The sequence below is a fragment of the Sus scrofa genome, chromosome 10 (assembly GCF_054392235.1).
Source record: "Sus scrofa isolate SSC_HxYL_T2T_F1_AM1 chromosome 10, Sscrofa_HxYL_maternal_Yorkshire_Landrace_v2.0, whole genome shotgun sequence".
Lineage (NCBI taxonomy): Eukaryota > Metazoa > Chordata > Mammalia > Artiodactyla > Suidae > Sus > Sus scrofa.
Genome location: NC_139392.1, coordinates 29,894,674 through 29,916,527, shown reverse-complemented (window position 1 = coordinate 29,916,527; position 21,854 = coordinate 29,894,674). Strand labels below are relative to the sequence as shown.

Here is a 21,854-nt window from a genome sequence, read left to right as displayed (position 1 = left end):
CCAAGAGAAGCTCCATCCATGCTTCATCCCACCCCCACCCCTTGACTCCCAGCCCATGTCCAGTCAGGTGAGGTGCCCAGAGTACCTCCCGAGCAGCACCACCGCCTTGCTGACAGTGACTGTGTGTCCCCCTAGCAACCCTCGATGATGTTGTGGAGGCCGGTGGGAGTGAGAAGACGGAGGAAGAGGCCCTGGCTGGGGCAAATGAGGAGGAGGTGGGGCCGGGAACTGAGAAGGTGCAGGAGGAGGCTGCCTGCATTGACGAGGCAGAGGAGGAGGCAGGCCCATCCCTTGAAAATGACGAGGAGTCCCCAGCCAGCGACCTGGTTGAGCAGGAAGACCAGCTTGCCCCCAAGGTAAGCTCACCTTTCTTGATCGGAGATTTAAAAAGGTGCCTCCTTTCTTCTTGGATGTGCCTACTTCAGAAAAGGAAATCTGAGCAAGTCCATTATAGAGGATATATGCACATTCCTCTGTGGAGGAATGTTGAGTCAAAGTTTGGTACCAACCAATAACTCCTTCCAAGGGGCATTGGCAAAAGGGACCACATCAGTTCCCAAGTGTACATAGGGAGCATTTGTCTTTGAAGAAGCCTGAATGTTTTGTTTTGTTGTCTTTTTGCCTTTTCTAGGGCCATTCCTGTGGCATATGGAGATTCCCAGGCTCAGGGTCAAACCAGAGCTGTAGCCACCGGCCTGCGCCAGAGCCACAGCAACGCGGGATCCGAGCAACGTCTGCAACCTACACCTCAGCTCACGGCAATGCCGGATCCTTAACCCACTGAGCAAGGCCAGGGATCGAACCCGCAACCTCATGGTTCCTGGTCGGATTCGTTAACCACTGCGCCACGACGGGAACTCCAAAGAAGCCTGAATGTTTTTTAAATGAACGTGGACTTGGGAGGTCTTCCATGAAAAGCTGGTGCCTTTTCCACAGGTGTCTTTGCTGTCTTCTTTTGGGGAAACGGACTCAACTCTGCCTTCTGTCTGTGTGCCTGCGGTCCGCAACCACAGGAAGACCTGTGGCCACAGTGCAGAGGATGCTGTGACACTCACAGTGTTTTCTTTTCTCTCATCACAGGTGGACGGGATGGACGATGAAAGCCGTAAGTATTCTGGAACCCGGCTCTGCTGAGGAGAAGTCCAGGTGTTGAGGAAGGGCGGGGGGTGCTTTCCTGCCCCTTTGGTTGCAGAGACACCCTGATTCTGGGTTCCTCCTGGGAAAGGGGGTGAAGGATGGGGTGAAAGAGACTGACTTCCCACAAAAGGGCCATCCCAAGTCCTCGGGTCCCTGGAGGAAAGGAGGCTCTTTGTATGGTGGGGGTAGGTGTCCGGGAACATTGGGGGGTGTGCGTGTGAGGGCCTGTTGGTGTGATTGTGAACCAGTGTGAGTGGGTGTGTTTTGTGGGGAGTCACTTGTGCCTTAGCACCACATAGCTGTCCAGTTTCTCGTTGAACAGTCTCATGATGACCGCAGGCTAACTGTCCATTCCCTCATTCTCCCTGCACCCGCTGGGAGCAAGGTTTGGGGAAAAGGCTTTCCTTCCTCTGTTGGTCTTTCGTTTCCTCTTTTCTTCCCCCTCTGCTTGGTGCAGACTTTCATGCTGTTGTTTCAAACATGTGCCATGAACTCGAGCCTCTTGAGGTTGTAAGTGTCCCGAGGAGTGTTGTGAACGCTGTGCTCCCCCCGCACCTCCTGCCCACTCGGGGCAGCCACCCTTCCAGCCTCTGCTCAGGAGTGGTCTTTCAGACACCTCATGTGCATGACATCAGAGAGTCTTTGTCCTTCTGTGTCTGACTGGCTTCACTTGAAGTGATGTCCTCCAGCGAGTTCCTGTTGAGGCTCAGAGCTCATGAACCTGACCAGTACCTATGAGGACACGGGTTCGACCCTTGGCCTTGCCCAGTGGGTGAAGAATCCCGCATTGCGGTGAGCTGCGGCAGAGGTCCCAGACGCGGCTGGTATCCAGCTTGGCTGTGGCTGTGGTGTCGGCCGGTGGCCACAGCTCTGATTTGCCGCCTCGCCTGGGAATTTCCATCTGCTGCGGGGGCAGCCCTCAAGCCCAAAAGTGAATCAGTCAATAATGTCCTGGAGTTCTCTGTGCATTGCTGCAATGGGTAGGGTTTCCTTCTTCTGTGACAACGGAATACCTTGCTATGGTCTGTATCCACCCCGTTGTCTTTCTCAGTCTGTGTGCCCGTGGACACTGGGGCTCTGTTTCTGTTGGGCTCTTGTGTATGGCGCTGCCGTGATCCTGGGATGGCAGGTCTCTTTACCCGACACTGATGGATCTTCCTTTACATGTCCATGCAGCAGTGGGATTGCAGGGTCCTGCCGTGGTGTTTCCCGTCCTGGCTGGCCCCGTTGACATTCCCTGCTACAGTGTCCAGAAGTCCCAGGCAGTCACATCTTCCCAAACATCTGTTCAGGTTTGAAAACACTCCGTGTCCTACCAGGTGGGAGGTGATACCTCGTGGTGCCTTTGCTTTGCCTTTCCATTGTGATAGGCGACTTTGGGAAACTTGCCCTCTGTGTGCTGCTCTCTGTGGTCTTCTTGGACGGTGGGTCTCTCCCAGGCTTCCACTCATCTACAACTGAGGTATTTGCCTTTTGATTCAATTGATTTGTAGTTGTTTCCCATATATTCCAAATATGAGCCCCTGTTTCAAATACAAGATTTACAAATATCCTCTTCTGTAGGTTGTCTTTCCATTCAGTGGATTGTTAGACACTGTCCTTTCTGTTTGTTTCTATTTTAATGGAGGTACAGTGTTGTTTCACTCTCTGCTGTGGAGCAACGTTCCCCAGTCGTGTGTGTCCATTAACGTATGTTCCTTTTTTGATATTATTGCCGTCTGAGATCAGGTCGATTACAGGAGATTGGATCTCGTTCTCCGTGTGCTGCAACAGGAGGACCTTGTTGTCTCTCCATTCTCAATGCCGTAGTTGGCGTCAACTGCCCCCAAACTCCCAGTCCGTGCCCTTCACAACCACAAGTCTGTTCTCTGCATCCGTGGGTTCTGTGGACAGGTTCCTTTGTGCCGTGCTTTAGATTCCACCTCTAAGTGAGATCAGGTGGTATCCGTCTTTCTCTTTGTCACGTACTTCACTTTGCACGAGAATCTCCCGATCCATCCCTATTGTTTTGAGTGGCATTGGTTTCTTCTTCGATTTTCTGGCCGAGTCGTGAATTCCATCATCTATGTGGACCACATCGTCATGAGCCATTCATCTGTCTGTGGACATGAGGTGGCTTCCCTGTCTTGGCTGTTGTGAACAGTGCTGCCATAAACATAGAGGGGCATATGTCTTTTTCCTGGATACATTTGTCCTGATATTTCCCAGGGTGCTCGGCTTGCTAGGTCGCATGCCCTGCTGTGTTCAGTTTTCGCAGGACCCTCCATGGTGTCTTCCATAGTGGTTGTACCAGTGTACGTTCGCATCGGCAATGCTGGGGCGGGGGAGCCTTTTCTCCACCCGTATCTGCGACCGACACCAGAGCTCTCGGCAACGCTGGATCCTTAACCCCCTCAGCGAGGCCAGGGATCAACCCCGCAAGCTCGTGGTTCCTAGTCGGATTCGTTTCCGCTGTGCCCTGACGGGAACTCCTGGGTGGTTTCTTTGCTGTTGTTGTTGTGGAGGTGTATGAGTTTTCTTTATATATGTTTTGGAGGTGAACCTCACGGGCAGTGGTCCCTTTCTCCTCAGTGCTTCTGTAGAGCTGCTGTCCACAGTGTGCCAGCCACTGGCCAGAAGGAGCCATTTCTGCTTAATTGAGTTCAGTCAGTAGTTAGGTCTGCCTCTTGCAGTGAACAGAATAAAGCAGCCTATGGTTCACTCCCAGGGGCCACCACACAAGTGTGTCCATGCAGCTGGAATTTCAGGTGTGTCACCCTGGAGCTGAGGCCTCCAGATGGACTCGTAGAAGGGAGATGTGTAAGGCTCCATCCCTCAGCAGCCCACGATCTCTGAAGGTTTGCCACTGTGGCCAATGTTTTATGGAAGCTTCTGAGGCTGTAGAGCAGAGGGAAGTTCTGAGCACACGGAGGACAAGCCAGGGTGGTGCTGTGTGGCCGCAAACAACCCTAAGTAGGGGATACGTGTGGGGGACAGGCTCTAACACCTTGATTCCTTATGTCTGTGTCTCTGCAGTATGTTTCATGGAGAGTCTGAGTGACAGCAACCATGATGAAAGTGATACAGGTAAGAACAGCTCTCAGGTAGGAGCCAATGGGAGAGGGATCCCGGGACACTTGGGTGACGCCTGCTGCTTGGAGTGTGGGGCAGGTGAGTCTGAAACTTAAAAACAGAAAGAAATTGATGTAAAGATGTTCACCGCCTACTTTAATAAGGAGAGGGAGCAGATATGAGATGCCTGAATGTTGGCATCTGTGCTCACCTTGTGTGGAAGGGTCTCAGTCCATGGAGCAGAGGGAGGGTCTGGGCACCTGGAGGAAAAACCAGGGTGATGCTCTGTACCCGTAGTCACCTCAGGGAAGCCGGAGAAACGGGAGGGCCACTCTTTCTAACTCCTTGATTCCCCTGATGGTGTGTTTCTACAGACTCAGTGGTGGAGAGCCTGAGCAGCCGCCAGGATGAGGAGGCTGCAGGTAGGGAAGAGCACGCAGCTGGGATCCAGTGGGAGAGGGTTCCTGGGAGCACCTGGGTTCCGCCTGCTGCCGGGAGAGGGAGGAAGTGGGGGATAGGACTTGGCGGGTGGGTGGGTGGGTGGCCTAATGAGTGGCACTCTGCTGTGGTGTTTTCCCCTGTGAAATGGATACCACGAAGAAGACTTGGGTCCCTGGTCTTTGTTGTGCTGTGTTTGTATTCCTCTCTCCTTTTCTTTGAGAGGGAGAATCGATTTTCCCTCCCAAAGCTGCTCCTTCCTGCTTTGGTCTCTGCCCGTTGTGCAAGTTTGCTTTGTGATTGGCACCGTGAGGGCCCAGTGCACAAGAGCTGTTGACTTGGTTTCCTTTATTGGCCTTGAGGGACCTGAAGTGGTGGCACCTGAAGTGGTGGCACCTTGACCCTGGAGACCAAGTTGGTCGAGTGAGTGTCAGGTGGTGGGTGAGAAGGCAGCTCTCTGGCTCTGCATGTTTGGGATTTCTGGCCTCCCTGTCCTATTGTGTCCTCACGGTGTGTCCTGAGGGAAGGGATGTTCGCAGAGTTGGATGAGTTAAAGGAGGCATACTTGGAGTTCCAGTGGTTAAGGAATCCAACTAGGAACCATGAGATTGCGGGTTCGATCGCTGGCCTCACTCAGTGAGTTAAGGATCCAGTAATGCCGTGAGCTGTGGTGTAGGTGGCAGATGCAGCTGGGATCCTGCCTTGCTGTGGCTCTGACATAAAATGGCAGCTACGGCTCCTATTAGACCCCTAGCCTGGGAACCTCCATATGGCATGTGTGTGGCCCTAAAAAGCAACAAGTATCAATAGAAAAAAAAAAATAGAGAAATCAGGCAGCACAGAGAAGGAAATATCGTGCAACTCAACATATAGGCAGTAACCAGACTCGGCAGAGTGTCAGAGATGGAAAGTAGAAATGGCCAAGACCTGGCAGCAGGGCTGAAGGGGGAGTCATTCCTGAATGGGTGCAGAGGTCCTATGAGTTATGATGAGAAAAGTTGTTATGGACAGTGGTGCAAAGTACATAGCATTGGGAAGGCCTGCTCTCCCCGTGAGTTTCCTATTGCCAAAGTATTCCAAAGAGAAGCATTATGTATCTAAGAAAAGAAAAGAGGCGAAACATCCCAGAGGATGGCGTGTGAACACAGGAGCACCCTGTGGGAAGAGTAGGGAAGCTGAAATGATCTCCTGCCATTTCAGAAGATGGAGGAATGTGGCTGGAGAGGAAAATGGGCAGGAGGATTCACGAGACTCTGTCATGGCAGCAGAGCCTGCATGCTCGTGTTGGCCATTTCTCAGATGGAGAATATGCCACGGAGAGGTTCCCTTTAGCAAGAGAGGCAGAGGCTCCCTTTCTCAGGTCTTTCAAGGTGCTCTCTGCCGTCCTTCAAAACGTTTACCCGGGAGGATGGGCCAAGAGAAGCTCCATCCGTGCTTCATCCCACCCCCACCCCTTGACTCCCAGCCCATGTCCAGTCAGGTGAGGTGCCCAGAGTACCTCCCGAGCAGCACCACCGCCTTGCTGACAGTGACTGTGTGTCCCCCTAGCAACCCTCGATGATGTTGTGGAGGCCGGTGGGAGTGAGAAGACGGAGGAAGAGGCCCTGGCTGGGGCAAATGAGGAGGAGGTGGGGCCGGGAACTGAGAAGGTGCAGGAGGAGGCTGCCTGCATTGACGAGGCAGAGGAGGAGGCAGACCCATCCCTTGAAAATGACGAGGAGTCCCCAGCCAGCGACCTGGTTGAGCAGGAAGACCAGCTTGCCCCCAAGGTAAGCTCACCTTTCTTGATCGGAGATTTAAAAAGGTGCCTCCTTTCTTCTTGGATGTGCCTACTTCAGAAAAGGAAATCTGAGCAAGTCCATTATAGAGGATATATGCACATTCCTCTGTGGAGGAATGTTGAGTCAAAGTTTGGTACCAACCAATAACTCCTTCCAAGGGGCATTGGCAAAAGGGACCACATCAGTTCCCAAGTGTACATAGGGAGCATTTGTCTTTGAAGAAGCCTGAATGTTTTGTTTTGTTGTCTTTTTGCCTTTTCTAGGGCCATTCCTGTGGCATATGGAGATTCCCAGGCTCAGGGTCAAACCAGAGCTGTAGCCACCGGCCTGCGCCAGAGCCACAGCAACGCGGGATCCGAGCAACGTCTGCAACCTACACCTCAGCTCACGGCAATGCCGGATCCTTAACCCACTGAGCAAGGCCAGGGATCGAACCCGCAACCTCATGGTTCCTGGTCGGATTCGTTAACCACTGCGCCACGACGGGAACTCCAAAGAAGCCTGAATGTTTTTTAAATGAACGTGGACTTGGGAGGTCTTCCATGAAAAGCTGGTGCCTTTTCCACAGGTGTCTTTGCTGTCTTCTTTTGGGGAAACGGACTCAACTCTGCCTTCTGTCTGTGTGCCTGCGGTCCGCAACCACAGGAAGACCTGTGGCCACAGTGCAGAGGATGCTGTGACACTCACAGTGTTTTCTTTTCTCTCATCACAGGTGGACGGGATGGACGATGAAAGCCGTAAGTATTCTGGAACCCGGCTCTGCTGAGGAGAAGTCCAGGTGTTGAGGAAGGGCGGGGGGTGCTTTCCTGCCCCTTTGGTTGCAGAGACACCCTGATTCTGGGTTCCTCCTGGGAAAGGGGGTGAAGGATGGGGTGAAAGAGACTGACTTCCCACAAAAGGGCCATCCCAAGTCCTCGGGTCCCTGGAGGAAAGGAGGCTCTTTGTATGGTGGGGGTAGGTGTCCGGGAACATTGGGGGGTGTGCGTGTGAGGGCCTGTTGGTGTGATTGTGAACCAGTGTGAGTGGGTGTGTTTTGTGGGGAGTCACTTGTGCCTTAGCACCACATAGCTGTCCAGTTTCTCGTTGAACAGTCTCATGATGACCGCAGGCTAACTGTCCATTCCCTCATTCTCCCTGCACCCGCTGGGAGCAAGGTTTGGGGAAAAGGCTTTCCTTCCTCTGTTGGTCTTTCGTTTCCTCTTTTCTTCCCCCTCTGCTTGGTGCAGACTTTCATGCTGTTGTTTCAAACATGTGCCATGAACTCGAGCCTCTTGAGGTTGTAAGTGTCCCGAGGAGTGTTGTGAACGCTGTGCTCCCCCCGCACCTCCTGCCCACTCGGGGCAGCCACCCTTCCAGCCTCTGCTCAGGAGTGGTCTTTCAGACACCTCATGTGCATGACATCAGAGAGTCTTTGTCCTTCTGTGTCTGACTGGCTTCACTTGAAGTGATGTCCTCCAGCGAGTTCCTGTTGAGGCTCAGAGCTCATGAACCTGACCAGTACCTATGAGGACACGGGTTCGACCCTTGGCCTTGCCCAGTGGGTGAAGAATCCCGCATTGCGGTGAGCTGCGGCAGAGGTCCCAGACGCGGCTGGTATCCAGCTTGGCTGTGGCTGTGGTGTCGGCCGGTGGCCACAGCTCTGATTTGCCGCCTCGCCTGGGAATTTCCATCTGCTGCGGGGGCAGCCCTCAAGCCCAAAAGTGAATCAGTCAATAATGTCCTGGAGTTCTCTGTGCATTGCTGCAATGGGTAGGGTTTCCTTCTTCTGTGACAACGGAATACCTTGCTATGGTCTGTATCCACCCCGTTGTCTTTCTCAGTCTGTGTGCCCGTGGACACTGGGGCTCTGTTTCTGTTGGGCTCTTGTGTATGGCGCTGCCGTGATCCTGGGATGGCAGGTCTCTTTACCCGACACTGATGGATCTTCCTTTACATGTCCATGCAGCAGTGGGATTGCAGGGTCCTGCCGTGGTGTTTCCCGTCCTGGCTGGCCCCGTTGACATTCCCTGCTACAGTGTCCAGAAGTCCCAGGCAGTCACATCTTCCCAAACATCTGTTCAGGTTTGAAAACACTCCGTGTCCTACCAGGTGGGAGGTGATACCTCGTGGTGCCTTTGCTTTGCCTTTCCATTGTGATAGGCGACTTTGGGAAACTTGCCCTCTGTGTGCTGCTCTCTGTGGTCTTCTTGGACGGTGGGTCTCTCCCAGGCTTCCACTCATCTACAACTGAGGTATTTGCCTTTTGATTCAATTGATTTGTAGTTGTTTCCCATATATTCCAAATATGAGCCCCTGTTTCAAATACAAGATTTACAAATATCCTCTTCTGTAGGTTGTCTTTCCATTCAGTGGATTGTTAGACACTGTCCTTTCTGTTTGTTTCTATTTTAATGGAGGTACAGTGTTGTTTCACTCTCTGCTGTGGAGCAACGTTCCCCAGTCGTGTGTGTCCATTAACGTATGTTCCTTTTTTGATATTATTGCCGTCTGAGATCAGGTCGATTACAGGAGATTGGATCTCGTTCTCCGTGTGCTGCAACAGGAGGACCTTGTTGTCTCTCCATTCTCAATGCCGTAGTTGGCGTCAACTGCCCCCAAACTCCCAGTCCGTGCCCTTCACAACCACAAGTCTGTTCTCTGCATCCGTGGGTTCTGTGGACAGGTTCCTTTGTGCCGTGCTTTAGATTCCACCTCTAAGTGAGATCAGGTGGTATCCGTCTTTCTCTTTGTCACGTACTTCACTTTGCACGAGAATCTCCCGATCCATCCCTATTGTTTTGAGTGGCATTGGTTTCTTCTTCGATTTTCTGGCCGAGTCGTGAATTCCATCATCTATGTGGACCACATCGTCATGAGCCATTCATCTGTCTGTGGACATGAGGTGGCTTCCCTGTCTTGGCTGTTGTGAACAGTGCTGCCATAAACATAGAGGGGCATATGTCTTTTTCCTGGATACATTTGTCCTGATATTTCCCAGGGTGCTCGGCTTGCTAGGTCGCATGCCCTGCTGTGTTCAGTTTTCGCAGGACCCTCCATGGTGTCTTCCATAGTGGTTGTACCAGTGTACGTTCGCATCGGCAATGCTGGGGCGGGGGAGCCTTTTCTCCACCCGTATCTGCGACCGACACCAGAGCTCTCGGCAACGCTGGATCCTTAACCCCCTCAGCGAGGCCAGGGATCAACCCCGCAAGCTCGTGGTTCCTAGTCGGATTCGTTTCCGCTGTGCCCTGACGGGAACTCCTGGGTGGTTTCTTTGCTGTTGTTGTTGTGGAGGTGTATGAGTTTTCTTTATTTATGTTTTGGAGGTGAACCTCACGGGCAGTGGTCCCTTTCTCCTCAGTGCTTCTGTAGAGCTGCTGTCCACAGTGTGCCAGCCACTGGCCAGAAGGAGCCATTTCTGCTTAATTGAGTTCAGTCAGTAGTTAGGTCTGCCTCTTGCAGTGAACAGAATAAAGCAGCCTATGGTTCACTCCCAGGGGCCACCACACAAGTGTGTCCATGCAGCTGGAATTTCAGGTGTGTCACCCTGGAGCTGAGGCCTCCAGATGGACTCGTAGAAGGGAGATGTGTAAGGCTCCATCCCTCAGCAGCCCACGATCTCTGAAGGTTTGCCACTGTGGCCAATGTTTTATGGAAGCTTCTGAGGCCGTAGAGCAGAGGGAAGTTCTGAGCACACGGAGGACAAGCCAGGGTGGTGCTGTGTGGCCGCAAACAACCCTAAGTAGGGGATACGTGTGGGGGACAGGCTCTAACACCTTGATTCCTTATGTCTGTGTCTCTGCAGTATGTTTCATGGAGAGTCTGAGTGACAGCAACCATGATGAAAGTGATACAGGTAAGAACAGCTCTCAGGTAGGAGCCAATGGGAGAGGGATCCCGGGACACTTGGGTGACGCCTGCTGCTTGGAGTGTGGGGCAGGTGAGTCTGAAACTTAAAAACAGAAAGAAATTGATGTAAAGATGTTCACCGCCTACTTTAATAAGGAGAGGGAGCAGATATGAGATGCCTGAATGTTGGCATCTGTGCTCACCTTGTGTGGAAGGGTCTCAGTCCATGGAGCAGAGGGAGGGTCTGGGCACCTGGAGGAAAAACCAGGGTGATGCTCTGTACCCGTAGTCACCTCAGGGAAGCCAGAGAAACGGGAGGGCCACTCTTTCTAACTCCTTGATTCCCCTGATGGTGTGTTTCTACAGACTCAGTGGTGGAGAGCCTGAGCAGCCGCCAGGATGAGGAGGCTGCAGGTAGGGAAGAGCACGCAGCTGGGATCCAGTGGGAGAGGGTTCCTGGGAGCACCTGGGTTCCGCCTGCTGCCGGGAGAGGGAGGAAGTGGGGGATAGGACTTGGCGGGTGGGTGGGTGGGTGGCCTAATGAGTGGCACTCTGCTGTGGTGTTTTCCCCTGTGAAATGGATACCACGAAGAAGACTTGGGTCCCTGGTCTTTGTTGTGCTGTGTTTGTATTCCTCTCTCCTTTTCTTTGAGAGGGAGAATCGATTTTCCCTCCCAAAGCTGCTCCTTCCTGCTTTGGTCTCTGCCCGTTGTGCAAGTTTGCTTTGTGATTGGCACCGTGAGGGCCCAGTGCACAAGAGCTGTTGACTTGGTTTCCTTTATTGGCCTTGAGGGACCTGAAGTGGTGGCACCTGAAGTGGTGGCACCTTGACCCTGGAGACCAAGTTGGTCGAGTGAGTGTCAGGTGGTGGGTGAGAAGGCAGCTCTCTGGCTCTGCATGTTTGGGATTTCTGGCCTCCCTGTCCTATTGTGTCCTCACGGTGTGTCCTGAGGGAAGGGATGTTCGCAGAGTTGGATGAGTTAAAGGAGGCATACTTGGAGTTCCAGTGGTTAAGGAATCCAACTAGGAACCATGAGATTGCGGGTTCGATCGCTGGCCTCACTCAGTGAGTTAAGGATCCAGTAATGCCGTGAGCTGTGGTGTAGGTGGCAGATGCAGCTGGGATCCTGCCTTGCTGTGGCTCTGACATAAAATGGCAGCTACGGCTCCTATTAGACCCCTAGCCTGGGAACCTCCATATGGCATGTGTGTGGCCCTAAAAAGCAACAAGTATCAATAGAAAAAAAAAAATAGAGAAATCAGGCAGCACAGAGAAGGAAATATCGTGCAACTCAACATATAGGTGGTAACCAGACTCGGCAGAGTGTCAGAGATGGAAAGTAGAAATGGCCAAGACCTGGCAGCAGGGCTGAAGGGGGAGTCATTCCTGAATGGGTGCAGAGGTCCTATGAGTTATGATGAGAAAAGTTGTTATGGACAGTGGTGCAAAGTACATAGCATTGGGAAGGCCTGCTCTCCCCGTGAGTTTCCTATTGCCAAAGTATTCCAAAGAGAAGCATTATGTATCTAAGAAAAGAAAAGAGGCGAAACATCCCAGAGGATGGCGTGTGAACACAGGAGTACCCTGTGGGAAGAGTAGGGAAGCTGAAATGATCTCCTGCCATTTCAGAAGATGGAGGAATGTGGCTGGAGAGGAAAATGGGCAGGAGGATTCACGAGACTCTGTCATGGCAGCAGAGCCTGCATGCTCGTGTTGGCCATTTCTCAGATGGAGAATATGCCACGGAGAGGTTCCCTTTAGCAAGAGAGGCAGAGGCTCCCTTTCTCAGGTCTTTCAAGGTGCTCTCTGCCGTCCTTCAAAACGTTTACCCGGGAGGATGGGCCAAGAGAAGCTCCATCCGTGCTTCATCCCACCCCCACCCCTTGACTCCCAGCCCATGTCCAGTCAGGTGAGGTGCCCAGAGTACCTCCCGAGCAGCACCACCGCCTTGCTGACAGTGACTGTGTGTCCCCCTAGCAACCCTCGATGATGTTGTGGAGGCCGGCGGGAGTGAGAAGACGGAGGAAGAGGCCCTGGCTGGGGCAAATGAGGAGGAGGTGGGGCCGGGAACTGAGAAGGTGCAGGAGGAGGCTGCCTGCATTGACGAGGCAGAGGAGGAGGCAGGCCCATCCCTTGAAAATGACGAGGAGTCCCCAGCCAGCGACCTGGTTGAGCAGGAAGACCAGCTTGCCCCCAAGGTAAGCTCACCTTTCTTGATCGGAGATTTAAAAAGGTGCCTCCTTTCTTCTTGGATGTGCCTACTTCAGAAAAGGAAATCTGAGCAAGTCCATTATAGAGGATATATGCACATTCCTCTGTGGAGGAATGTTGAGTCAAAGTTTGGTACCAACCAATAACTCCTTCCAAGGGGCATTGGCAAAAGGGACCACATCAGTTCCCAAGTGTACATAGGGAGCATTTGTCTTTGAAGAAGCCTGAATGTTTTGTTTTGTTGTCTTTTTGCCTTTTCTAGGGCCATTCCTGTGGCATATGGAGGTTCCCAGGCTCAGGGTCAAACCAGAGCTGTAGCCACCGGCCTGCGCCAGAGCCACAGCAACGCGGGATCCGAGCAACGTCTGCAACCTACACCTCAGCTCACGGCAATGCCGGATCCTTAACCCACTGAGCAAGGCCAGGGATCGAACCCGCAACCTCATGGTTCCTGGTCGGATTCGTTAACCACTGTGCCACGACGGGAACTCCAAAGAAGCCTGAATGTTTTTTAAATGAACGTGGACTTGGGAGGTCTTCCATGAAAAGCTGGTGCCTTTTCCACAGGTGTCTTTGCTGTCTTCTTTTGGGGAAACGGACTCAACTCTGCCTTCTGTCTGTGTGCCTGCGGTCCGCAACCACAGGAAGACCTGTGGCCACAGTGCAGAGGATGCTGTGACACTCACAGTGTTTTCTTTTCTCTCATCACAGGTGGACGGGATGGACGATGAAAGCCGTAAGTATTCTGGAACCCGGCTCTGCTGAGGAGAAGTCCAGGTGTTGAGGAAGGGCGGGGGGTGCTTTCCTGCCCCTTTGGTTGCAGAGACACCCTGATTCTGGGTTCCTCCTGGGAAAGGGGGTGAAGGATGGGGTGAAAGAGACTGACTTCCCACAAAAGGGCCATCCCAAGTCCTCGGGTCCCTGGAGGAAAGGAGGCTCTTTGTATGGTGGGGGTAGGTGTCCGGGAACATTGGGGGGTGTGCGTGTGAGGGCCTGTTGGTGTGATTGTGAACCAGTGTGAGTGGGTGTGTTTTGTGGGGAGTCACTTGTGCCTTAGCACCACATAGCTGTCCAGTTTCTCGTTGAACAGTCTCATGATGACCGCAGGCTAACTGTCCATTCCCTCATTCTCCCTGCACCCGCTGGGAGCAAGGTTTGGGGAAAAGGCTTTCCTTCCTCTGTTGGTCTTTCGTTTCCTCTTTTCTTCCCCCTCTGCTTGGTGCAGACTTTCATGCTGTTGTTTCAAACATGTGCCATGAACTCGAGCCTCTTGAGGTTGTAAGTGTCCCGAGGAGTGTTGTGAACGCTGTGCTCCCCCCGCACCTCCTGCCCACTCGGGGCAGCCACCCTTCCAGCCTCTGCTCAGGAGTGGTCTTTCAGACACCTCATGTGCATGACATCAGAGAGTCTTTGTCTTTCTGTGTCTGACTGGCTTCACTTGAAGTGATGTCCTCCAGCGAGTTCCTGTTGAGGCTCAGAGCTCATGAACCTGACCAGTACCTATGAGGACACGGGTTCGACCCTTGGCCTTGCCCAGTGGGTGAAGAATCCCGCATTGCGGTGAGCTGCGGCAGAGGTCCCAGACGCGGCTGGTATCCAGCTTGGCTGTGGCTGTGGTGTCGGCCGGTGGCCACAGCTCTGATTTGCCGCCTCGCCTGGGAATTTCCATCTGCTGCGGGGGCAGCCCTCAAGCCCAAAAGTGAATCAGTCAATAATGTCCTGGAGTTCTCTGTGCATTGCTGCAATGGGTAGGGTTTCCTTCTTCTGTGACAACGGAATACCTTGCTATGGTCTGTATCCACCCCGTTGTCTTTCTCAGTCTGTGTGCCCGTGGACACTGGGGCTCTGTTTCTGTTGGGCTCTTGTGTATGGCGCTGCCGTGATCCTGGGATGGCAGGTCTCTTTACCCGACACTGATGGATCTTCCTTTACATGTCCATGCAGCAGTGGGATTGCAGGGTCCTGCCGTGGTGTTTCCCGTCCTGGCTGGCCCCGTTGACATTCCCTGCTACAGTGTCCAGAAGTCCCAGGCAGTCACATCTTCCCAAACATCTGTTCAGGTTTGAAAACACTCCGTGTCCTACCAGGTGGGAGGTGATACCTCGTGGTGCCTTTGCTTTGCCTTTCCATTGTGATAGGCGACTTTGGGAAACTTGCCCTCTGTGTGCTGCTCTCTGTGGTCTTCTTGGACGGTGGGTCTCTCCCAGGCTTCCACTCATCTACAACTGAGGTATTTGCCTTTTGATTCAATTGATTTGTAGTTGTTTCCCATATATTCCAAATATGAGCCCCTGTTTCAAATACAAGATTTACAAATATCCTCTTCTGTAGGTTGTCTTTCCATTCAGTGGATTGTTAGACACTGTCCTTTCTGTTTGTTTCTATTTTAATGGAGGTACAGTGTTGTTTCACTCTCTGCTGTGGAGCAACGTTCCCCAGTCGTGTGTGTCCATTAACGTATGTTCCTTTTTTGATATTATTGCCGTCTGAGATCAGGTCGATTACAGGAGATTGGATCTCGTTCTCCGTGTGCTGCAACAGGAGGACCTTGTTGTCTCTCCATTCTCAATGCCGTAGTTGGCGTCAACTGCCCCCAAACTCCCAGTCCGTGCCCTTCACAACCACAAGTCTGTTCTCTGCATCCGTGGGTTCTGTGGACAGGTTCCTTTGTGCCGTGCTTTAGATTCCACCTCTAAGTGAGATCAGGTGGTATCCGTCTTTCTCTTTGTCACGTACTTCACTTTGCACGAGAATCTCCCGATCCATCCCTATTGTTTTGAGTGGCATTGGTTTCTTCTTCGATTTTCTGGCCGAGTCGTGAATTCCATCATCTATGTGGACCACATCGTCATGAGCCATTCATCTGTCTGTGGACATGAGGTGGCTTCCCTGTCTTGGCTGTTGTGAACAGTGCTGCCATAAACATAGAGGGGCATATGTCTTTTTCCTGGATACATTTGTCCTGATATTTCCCAGGGTGCTCGGCTTGCTAGGTCGCATGCCCTGCTGTGTTCAGTTTTCGCAGGACCCTCCATGGTGTCTTCCATAGTGGTTGTACCAGTGTACGTTCGCATCGGCAATGCTGGGGCGGGGGAGCCTTTTCTCCACCCGTATCTGCGACCGACACCAGAGCTCTCGGCAACGCTGGATCCTTAACCCCCTCAGCGAGGCCAGGGATCAACCCCGCAAGCTCGTGGTTCCTAGTCGGATTCGTTTCCGCTGTGCCCTGACGGGAACTCCTGGGTGGTTTCTTTGCTGTTGTTGTTGTGGAGGTGTATGAGTTTTCTTTATTTATGTTTTGGAGGTGAACCTCACGGGCAGTGGTCCCTTTCTCCTCAGTGCTTCTGTAGAGCTGCTGTCCACAGTGTGCCAGCCACTGGCCAGAAGGAGCCATTTCTGCTTAATTGAGTTCAGTCAGTAGTTAGGTCTGCCTCTTGCAGTGAACAGAATAAAGCAGCCTATGGTTCACTCCCAGGGGCCACCACACAAGTGTGTCCATGCAGCTGGAATTTCAGGTGTGTCACCCTGGAGCTGAGGCCTCCAGATGGACTCGTAGAAGGGAGATGTGTAAGGCTCCATCCCTCAGCAGCCCACGATCTCTGAAGGTTTGCCACTGTGGCCAATGTTTTATGGAAGCTTCTGAGGCCGTAGAGCAGAGGGAAGTTCTGAGCACACGGAGGACAAGCCAGGGTGGTGCTGTGTGGCCGCAAACAACCCTAAGTAGGGGATACGTGTGGGGGACAGGCTCTAACACCTTGATTCCTTATGTCTGTGTCTCTGCAGTATGTTTCATGGAGAGTCTGAGTGACAGCAACCATGATGAAAGTGATACAGGTAAGAACAGCTCTCAGGTAGGAGCCAATGGGAGAGGGATCCCGGGACACTTGGGTGACGCCTGCTGCTTGGAGTGTGGGGCAGGTGAGTCTGAAACTTAAAAACAGAAAGAAATTGATGTAAAGATGTTCACCGCCTACTTTAATAAGGAGAGGGAGCAGATATGAGATGCCTGAATGTTGGCATCTGTGCTCACCTTGTGTGGAAGGGTCTCAGTCCATGGAGCAGAGGGAGGGTCTGGGCACCTGGAGGAAAAACCAGGGTGATGCTCTGTACCCGTAGTCACCTCAGGGAAGCCAGAGAAACGGGAGGGCCACTCTTTCTAACTCCTTGATTCCCCTGATGGTGTGTTTCTACAGACTCAGTGGTGGAGAGCCTGAGCAGCCGCCAGGATGAGGAGGCTGCAGGTAGGGAAGAGCACGCAGCTGGGATCCAGTGGGAGAGGGTTCCTGGGAGCACCTGGGTTCCGCCTGCTGCCGGGAGAGGGAGGAAGTGGGGGATAGGACTTGGCGGGTGGGTGGGTGGGTGGCCTAATGAGTGGCACTCTGCTGTGGTGTTTTCCCCTGTGAAATGGATACCACGAAGAAGACTTGGGTCCCTGGTCTTTGTTGTGCTGTGTTTGTATTCCTCTCTCCTTTTCTTTGAGAGGGAGAATCGATTTTCCCTCCCAAAGCTGCTCCTTCCTGCTTTGGTCTCTGCCCGTTGTGCAAGTTTGCTTTGTGATTGGCACCGTGAGGGCCCAGTGCACAAGAGCTGTTGACTTGGTTTCCTTTATTGGCCTTGAGGGACCTGAAGTGGTGGCACCTGAAGTGGTGGCACCTTGACCCTGGAGACCAAGTTGGTCGAGTGAGTGTCAGGTGGTGGGTGAGAAGGCAGCTCTCTGGCTCTGCATGTTTGGGATTTCTGGCCTCCCTGTCCTATTGTGTCCTCACGGTGTGTCCTGAGGGAAGGGATGTTCGCAGAGTTGGATGAGTTAAAGGAGGCATACTTGGAGTTCCAGTGGTTAAGGAATCCAACTAGGAACCATGAGATTGCGGGTTCGATCGCTGGCCTCACTCAGTGAGTTAAGGATCCAGTAATGCCGTGAGCTGTGGTGTAGGTGGCAGATGCAGCTGGGATCCTGCCTTGCTGTGGCTCTGACATAAAATGGCAGCTACGGCTCCTATTAGACCCCTAGCCTGGGAACCTCCATATGGCATGTGTGTGGCCCTAAAAAGCAACAAGTATCAATAGAAAAAAAAAATAGAGAAATCAGGCAGCACAGAGAAGGAAATATCGTGCAACTCAACATATAGGTGGTAACCAGACTCGGCAGAGTGTCAGAGATGGAAAGTAGAAATGGCCAAGACCTGGCAGCAGGGCTGAAGGGGGAGTCATTCCTGAATGGGTGCAGAGGTCCTATGAGTTATGATGAGAAAAGTTGTTATGGACAGTGGTGCAAAGTACATAGCATTGGGAAGGCCTGCTCTCCCCGTGAGTTTCCTATTGCCAAAGTATTCCAAAGAGAAGCATTATGTATCTAAGAAAAGAAAAGAGGCGAAACATCCCAGAGGATGGCGTGTGAACACAGGAGTACCCTGTGGGAAGAGTAGGGAAGCTGAAATGATCTCCTGCCATTTCAGAAGATGGAGGAATGTGGCTGGAGAGGAAAATGGGCAGGAGGATTCACGAGACTCTGTCATGGCAGCAGAGCCTGCATGCTCGTGTTGGCCATTTCTCAGATGGAGAATATGCCACGGAGAGGTTCCCTTTAGCAAGAGAGGCAGAGGCTCCCTTTCTCAGGTCTTTCAAGGTGCTCTCTGCCGTCCTTCAAAACGTTTACCCGGGAGGATGGGCCAAGAGAAGCTCCATCCGTGCTTCATCCCACCCCCACCCCTTGACTCCCAGCCCATGTCCAGTCAGGTGAGGTGCCCAGAGTACCTCCCGAGCAGCACCACCGCCTTGCTGACAGTGACTGTGTGTCCCCCTAGCAACCCTCGATGATGTTGTGGAGGCCGGCGGGAGTGAGAAGACGGAGGAAGAGGCCCTGGCTGGGGCAAATGAGGAGGAGGTGGGGCCGGGAACTGAGAAGGTGCAGGAGGAGGCTGCCTGCATTGACGAGGCAGAGGAGGAGGCAGGCCCATCCCTTGAAAATGACGAGGAGTCCCCAGCCAGCGACCTGGTTGAGCAGGAAGACCAGCTTGCCCCCAAGGTAAGCTCACCTTTCTTGATCGGAGATTTAAAAAGGTGCCTCCTTTCTTCTTGGATGTGCCTACTTCAGAAAAGGAAATCTGAGCAAGTCCATTATAGAGGATATATGCACATTCCTCTGTGGAGGAATGTTGAGTCAAAGTTTGGTACCAACCAATAACTCCTTCCAAGGGGCATTGGCAAAAGGGACCACATCAGTTCCCAAGTGTACATAGGGAGCATTTGTCTTTGAAGAAGCCTGAATGTTTTGTTTTGTTGTCTTTTTGCCTTTTCTAGGGCCATTCCTGTGGCATATGGAGGTTCCCAGGCTCAGGGTCAAACCAGAGCTGTAGCCACCGGCCTGCGCCAGAGCCACAGCAACGCGGGATCCGAGCAACGTCTGCAACCTACACCTCAGCTCACGGCAATGCCGGATCCTTAACCCACTGAGCAAGGCCAGGGATCGAACCCGCAACCTCATGGTTCCTGGTCGGATTCGTTAACCACTGTGCCACGACGGGAACTCCAAAGAAGCCTGAATGTTTTTTAAATGAACGTGGACTTGGGAGGTCTTCCATGAAAAGCTGGTGCCTTTTCCACAGGTGTCTTTGCTGTCTTCTTTTGGGGAAACGGACTCAACTCTGCCTTCTGTCTGTGTGCCTGCGGTCCGCAACCACAGGAAGACCTGTGGCCACAGTGCAGAGGATGCTGTGACACTCACAGTGTTTTCTTTTCTCTCATCACAGGTGGACGGGATGGACGATGAAAGCCGTAAGTATTCTGGAACCCGGCTCTGCTGAGGAGAAGTCCAGGTGTTGAGGAAGGGCGGGGGGTGCTTTCCTGCCCCTTTGGTTGCAGAGACACCCTGATTCTGGGTTCCTCCTGGGAAAGGGGGTGAAGGATGGGGTGAAAGAGACTGACTTCCCACAAAAGGGCCATCCCAAGTCCTCGGGTCCCTGGAGGAAAGGAGGCTCTTTGTATGGTGGGGGTAGGTGTCCGGGAACATTGGGGGGTGTGCGTGTGAGGGCCTGTTGGTGTGATTGTGAACCAGTGTGAGTGGGTGTGTTTTGTGGGGAGTCACTTGTGCCTTAGCACCACATAGCTGTCCAGTTTCTCGTTGAACAGTCTCATGATGACCGCAGGCTAACTGTCCATTCCCTCATTCTCCCTGCACCCGCTGGGAGCAAGGTTTGGGGAAAAGGCTTTCCTTCCTCTGTTGGTCTTTCGTTTCCTCTTTTCTTCCCCCTCTGCTTGGTGCAGACTTTCATGCTGTTGTTTCAAACATGTGCCATGAACTCGAGCCTCTTGAGGTTGTAAGTGTCCCGAGGAGTGTTGTGAACGCTGTGCTCCCCCCGCACCTCCTGCCCACTCGGGGCAGCCACCCTTCCAGCCTCTGCTCAGGAGTGGTCTTTCAGACACCTCATGTGCATGACATCAGAGAGTCTTTGTCTTTCTGTGTCTGACTGGCTTCACTTGAAGTGATGTCCTCCAGCGAGTTCCTGTTGAGGCTCAGAGCTCATGAACCTGACCAGTACCTATGAGGACACGGGTTCGACCCTTGGCCTTGCCCAGTGGGTGAAGAATCCCGCATTGCGGTGAGCTGCGGCAGAGGTCCCAGACGCGGCTGGTATCCAGCTTGGCTGTGGCTGTGGTGTCGGCCGGTGGCCACAGCTCTGATTTGCCGCCTCGCCTGGGAATTTCCATCTGCTGCGGGGGCAGCCCTCAAGCCCAAAAGTGAATCAGTCAATAATGTCCTGGAGTTCTCTGTGCATTGCTGCAATGGGTAGGGTTTCCTTCTTCTGTGACAACGGAATACCTTGCTATGGTCTGTATCCACCCCGTTGTCTTTCTCAGTCTGTGTGCCCGTGGACACTGGGGCTCTGTTTCTGTTGGGCTCTTGTGTATGGCGCTGCCGTGATCCTGGGATGGCAGGTCTCTTTACCCGACACTGATGGATCTTCCTTTACATGTCCATGCAGCAGTGGGATTGCAGGGTCCTGCCGTGGTGTTTCCCGTCCTGGCTGGCCCCGTTGACATTCCCTGCTACAGTGTCCAGAAGTCCCAGGCAGTCACATCTTCCCAAACATCTGTTCAGGTTTGAAAACACTCCGTGTCCTACCAGGTGGGAGGTGATACCTCGTGGTGCCTTTGCTTTGCCTTTCCATTGTGATAGGCGACTTTGGGAAACTTGCCCTCTGTGTGCTGCTCTCTGTGGTCTTCTTGGACGGTGGGTCTCTCCCAGGCTTCCACTCATCTACAACTGAGGTATTTGCCTTTTGATTCAATTGATTTGTAGTTGTTTCCCATATATTCCAAATATGAGCCCCTGTTTCAAATACAAGATTTACAAATATCCTCTTCTGTAGGTTGTCTTTCCATTCAGTGGATTGTTAGACACTGTCCTTTCTGTTTGTTTCTATTTTAATGGAGGTACAGTGTTGTTTCACTCTCTGCTGTGGAGCAACGTTCCCCAGTCGTGTGTGTCCATTAACGTATGTTCCTTTTTTGATATTATTGCCGTCTGAGATCAGGTCGATTACAGGAGATTGGATCTCGTTCTCCGTGTGCTGCAACAGGAGGACCTTGTTGTCTCTCCATTCTCAATGCCGTAGTTGGCGTCAACTGCCCCCAAACTCCCAGTCCGTGCCCTTCACAACCACAAGTCTGTTCTCTGCATCCGTGGGTTCTGTGGACAGGTTCCTTTGTGCCGTGCTTTAGATTCCACCTCTAAGTGAGATCAGGTGGTATCCGTCTTTCTCTTTGTCACGTACTTCACTTTGCACGAGAATCTCCCGATCCATCCCTATTGTTTTGAGTGGCATTGGTTTCTTCTTCGATTTTCTGGCCGAGTCGTGAATTCCATCATCTATGTGGACCACATCGTCATGAGCCATTCATCTGTCTGTGGACATGAGGTGGCTTCCCTGTCTTGGCTGTTGTGAACAGTGCTGCCATAAACATAGAGGGGCATATGTCTTTTTCCTGGATACATTTGTCCTGATATTTCCCAGGGTGCTCGGCTTGCTAGGTCGCATGCCCTGCTGTGTTCAGTTTTCGCAGGACCCTCCATGGTGTCTTCCATAGTGGTTGTACCAGTGTACGTTCGCATCGGCAATGCTGGGGCGGGGGAGCCTTTTCTCCACCCGTATCTGCGACCGACACCAGAGCTCTCGGCAACGCTGGATCCTTAACCCCCTCAGCGAGGCCAGGGATCAACCCCGCAAGCTCGTGGTTCCTAGTCGGATTCGTTTCCGCTGTGCCCTGACGGGAACTCCTGGGTGGTTTCTTTGCTGTTGTTGTTGTGGAGGTGTATGAGTTTTCTTTATTTATGTTTTGGAGGTGAACCTCACGGGCAGTGGTCCCTTTCTCCTCAGTGCTTCTGTAGAGCTGCTGTCCACAGTGTG

At 52.7% G+C, this 21,854-nt stretch overlaps 1 protein-coding gene across 3 annotated transcripts in view; it reads left to right on the top strand.

Moving 5' to 3' along the window:
- The window catches only part of LOC110261044 (uncharacterized), a 116,844-nt gene that overhangs the window by 76,224 nt on the left and 18,766 nt on the right, over positions 1-21,854 (top strand). The window contains exons 26-39 of one of the 3 annotated variants that reach the window (XM_084980804.1): positions 136-356; positions 1,081-1,105; positions 4,153-4,203; positions 4,563-4,610; positions 6,175-6,395; positions 7,120-7,144; positions 10,192-10,242; positions 10,602-10,649; positions 12,214-12,434; positions 13,159-13,183; positions 16,231-16,281; positions 16,641-16,688; positions 18,252-18,472; positions 19,197-19,221. In XM_084980804.1, the coding sequence (XP_084836930.1) occupies positions 136-356; positions 1,081-1,105; positions 4,153-4,203; positions 4,563-4,610; positions 6,175-6,395; positions 7,120-7,144; positions 10,192-10,242; positions 10,602-10,649; positions 12,214-12,434; positions 13,159-13,183; positions 16,231-16,281; positions 16,641-16,688; positions 18,252-18,472; positions 19,197-19,221 (1,281 nt within the window). The remainder of the gene's footprint in view (positions 1-135; positions 357-1,080; positions 1,106-4,152; positions 4,204-4,562; positions 4,611-6,174; positions 6,396-7,119; positions 7,145-10,191; positions 10,243-10,601; positions 10,650-12,213; positions 12,435-13,158; positions 13,184-16,230; positions 16,282-16,640; positions 16,689-18,251; positions 18,473-19,196; positions 19,222-21,854) is intronic. The other 2 variants (XM_084980805.1, XM_084980807.1) reach the window with 2 other exon arrangements.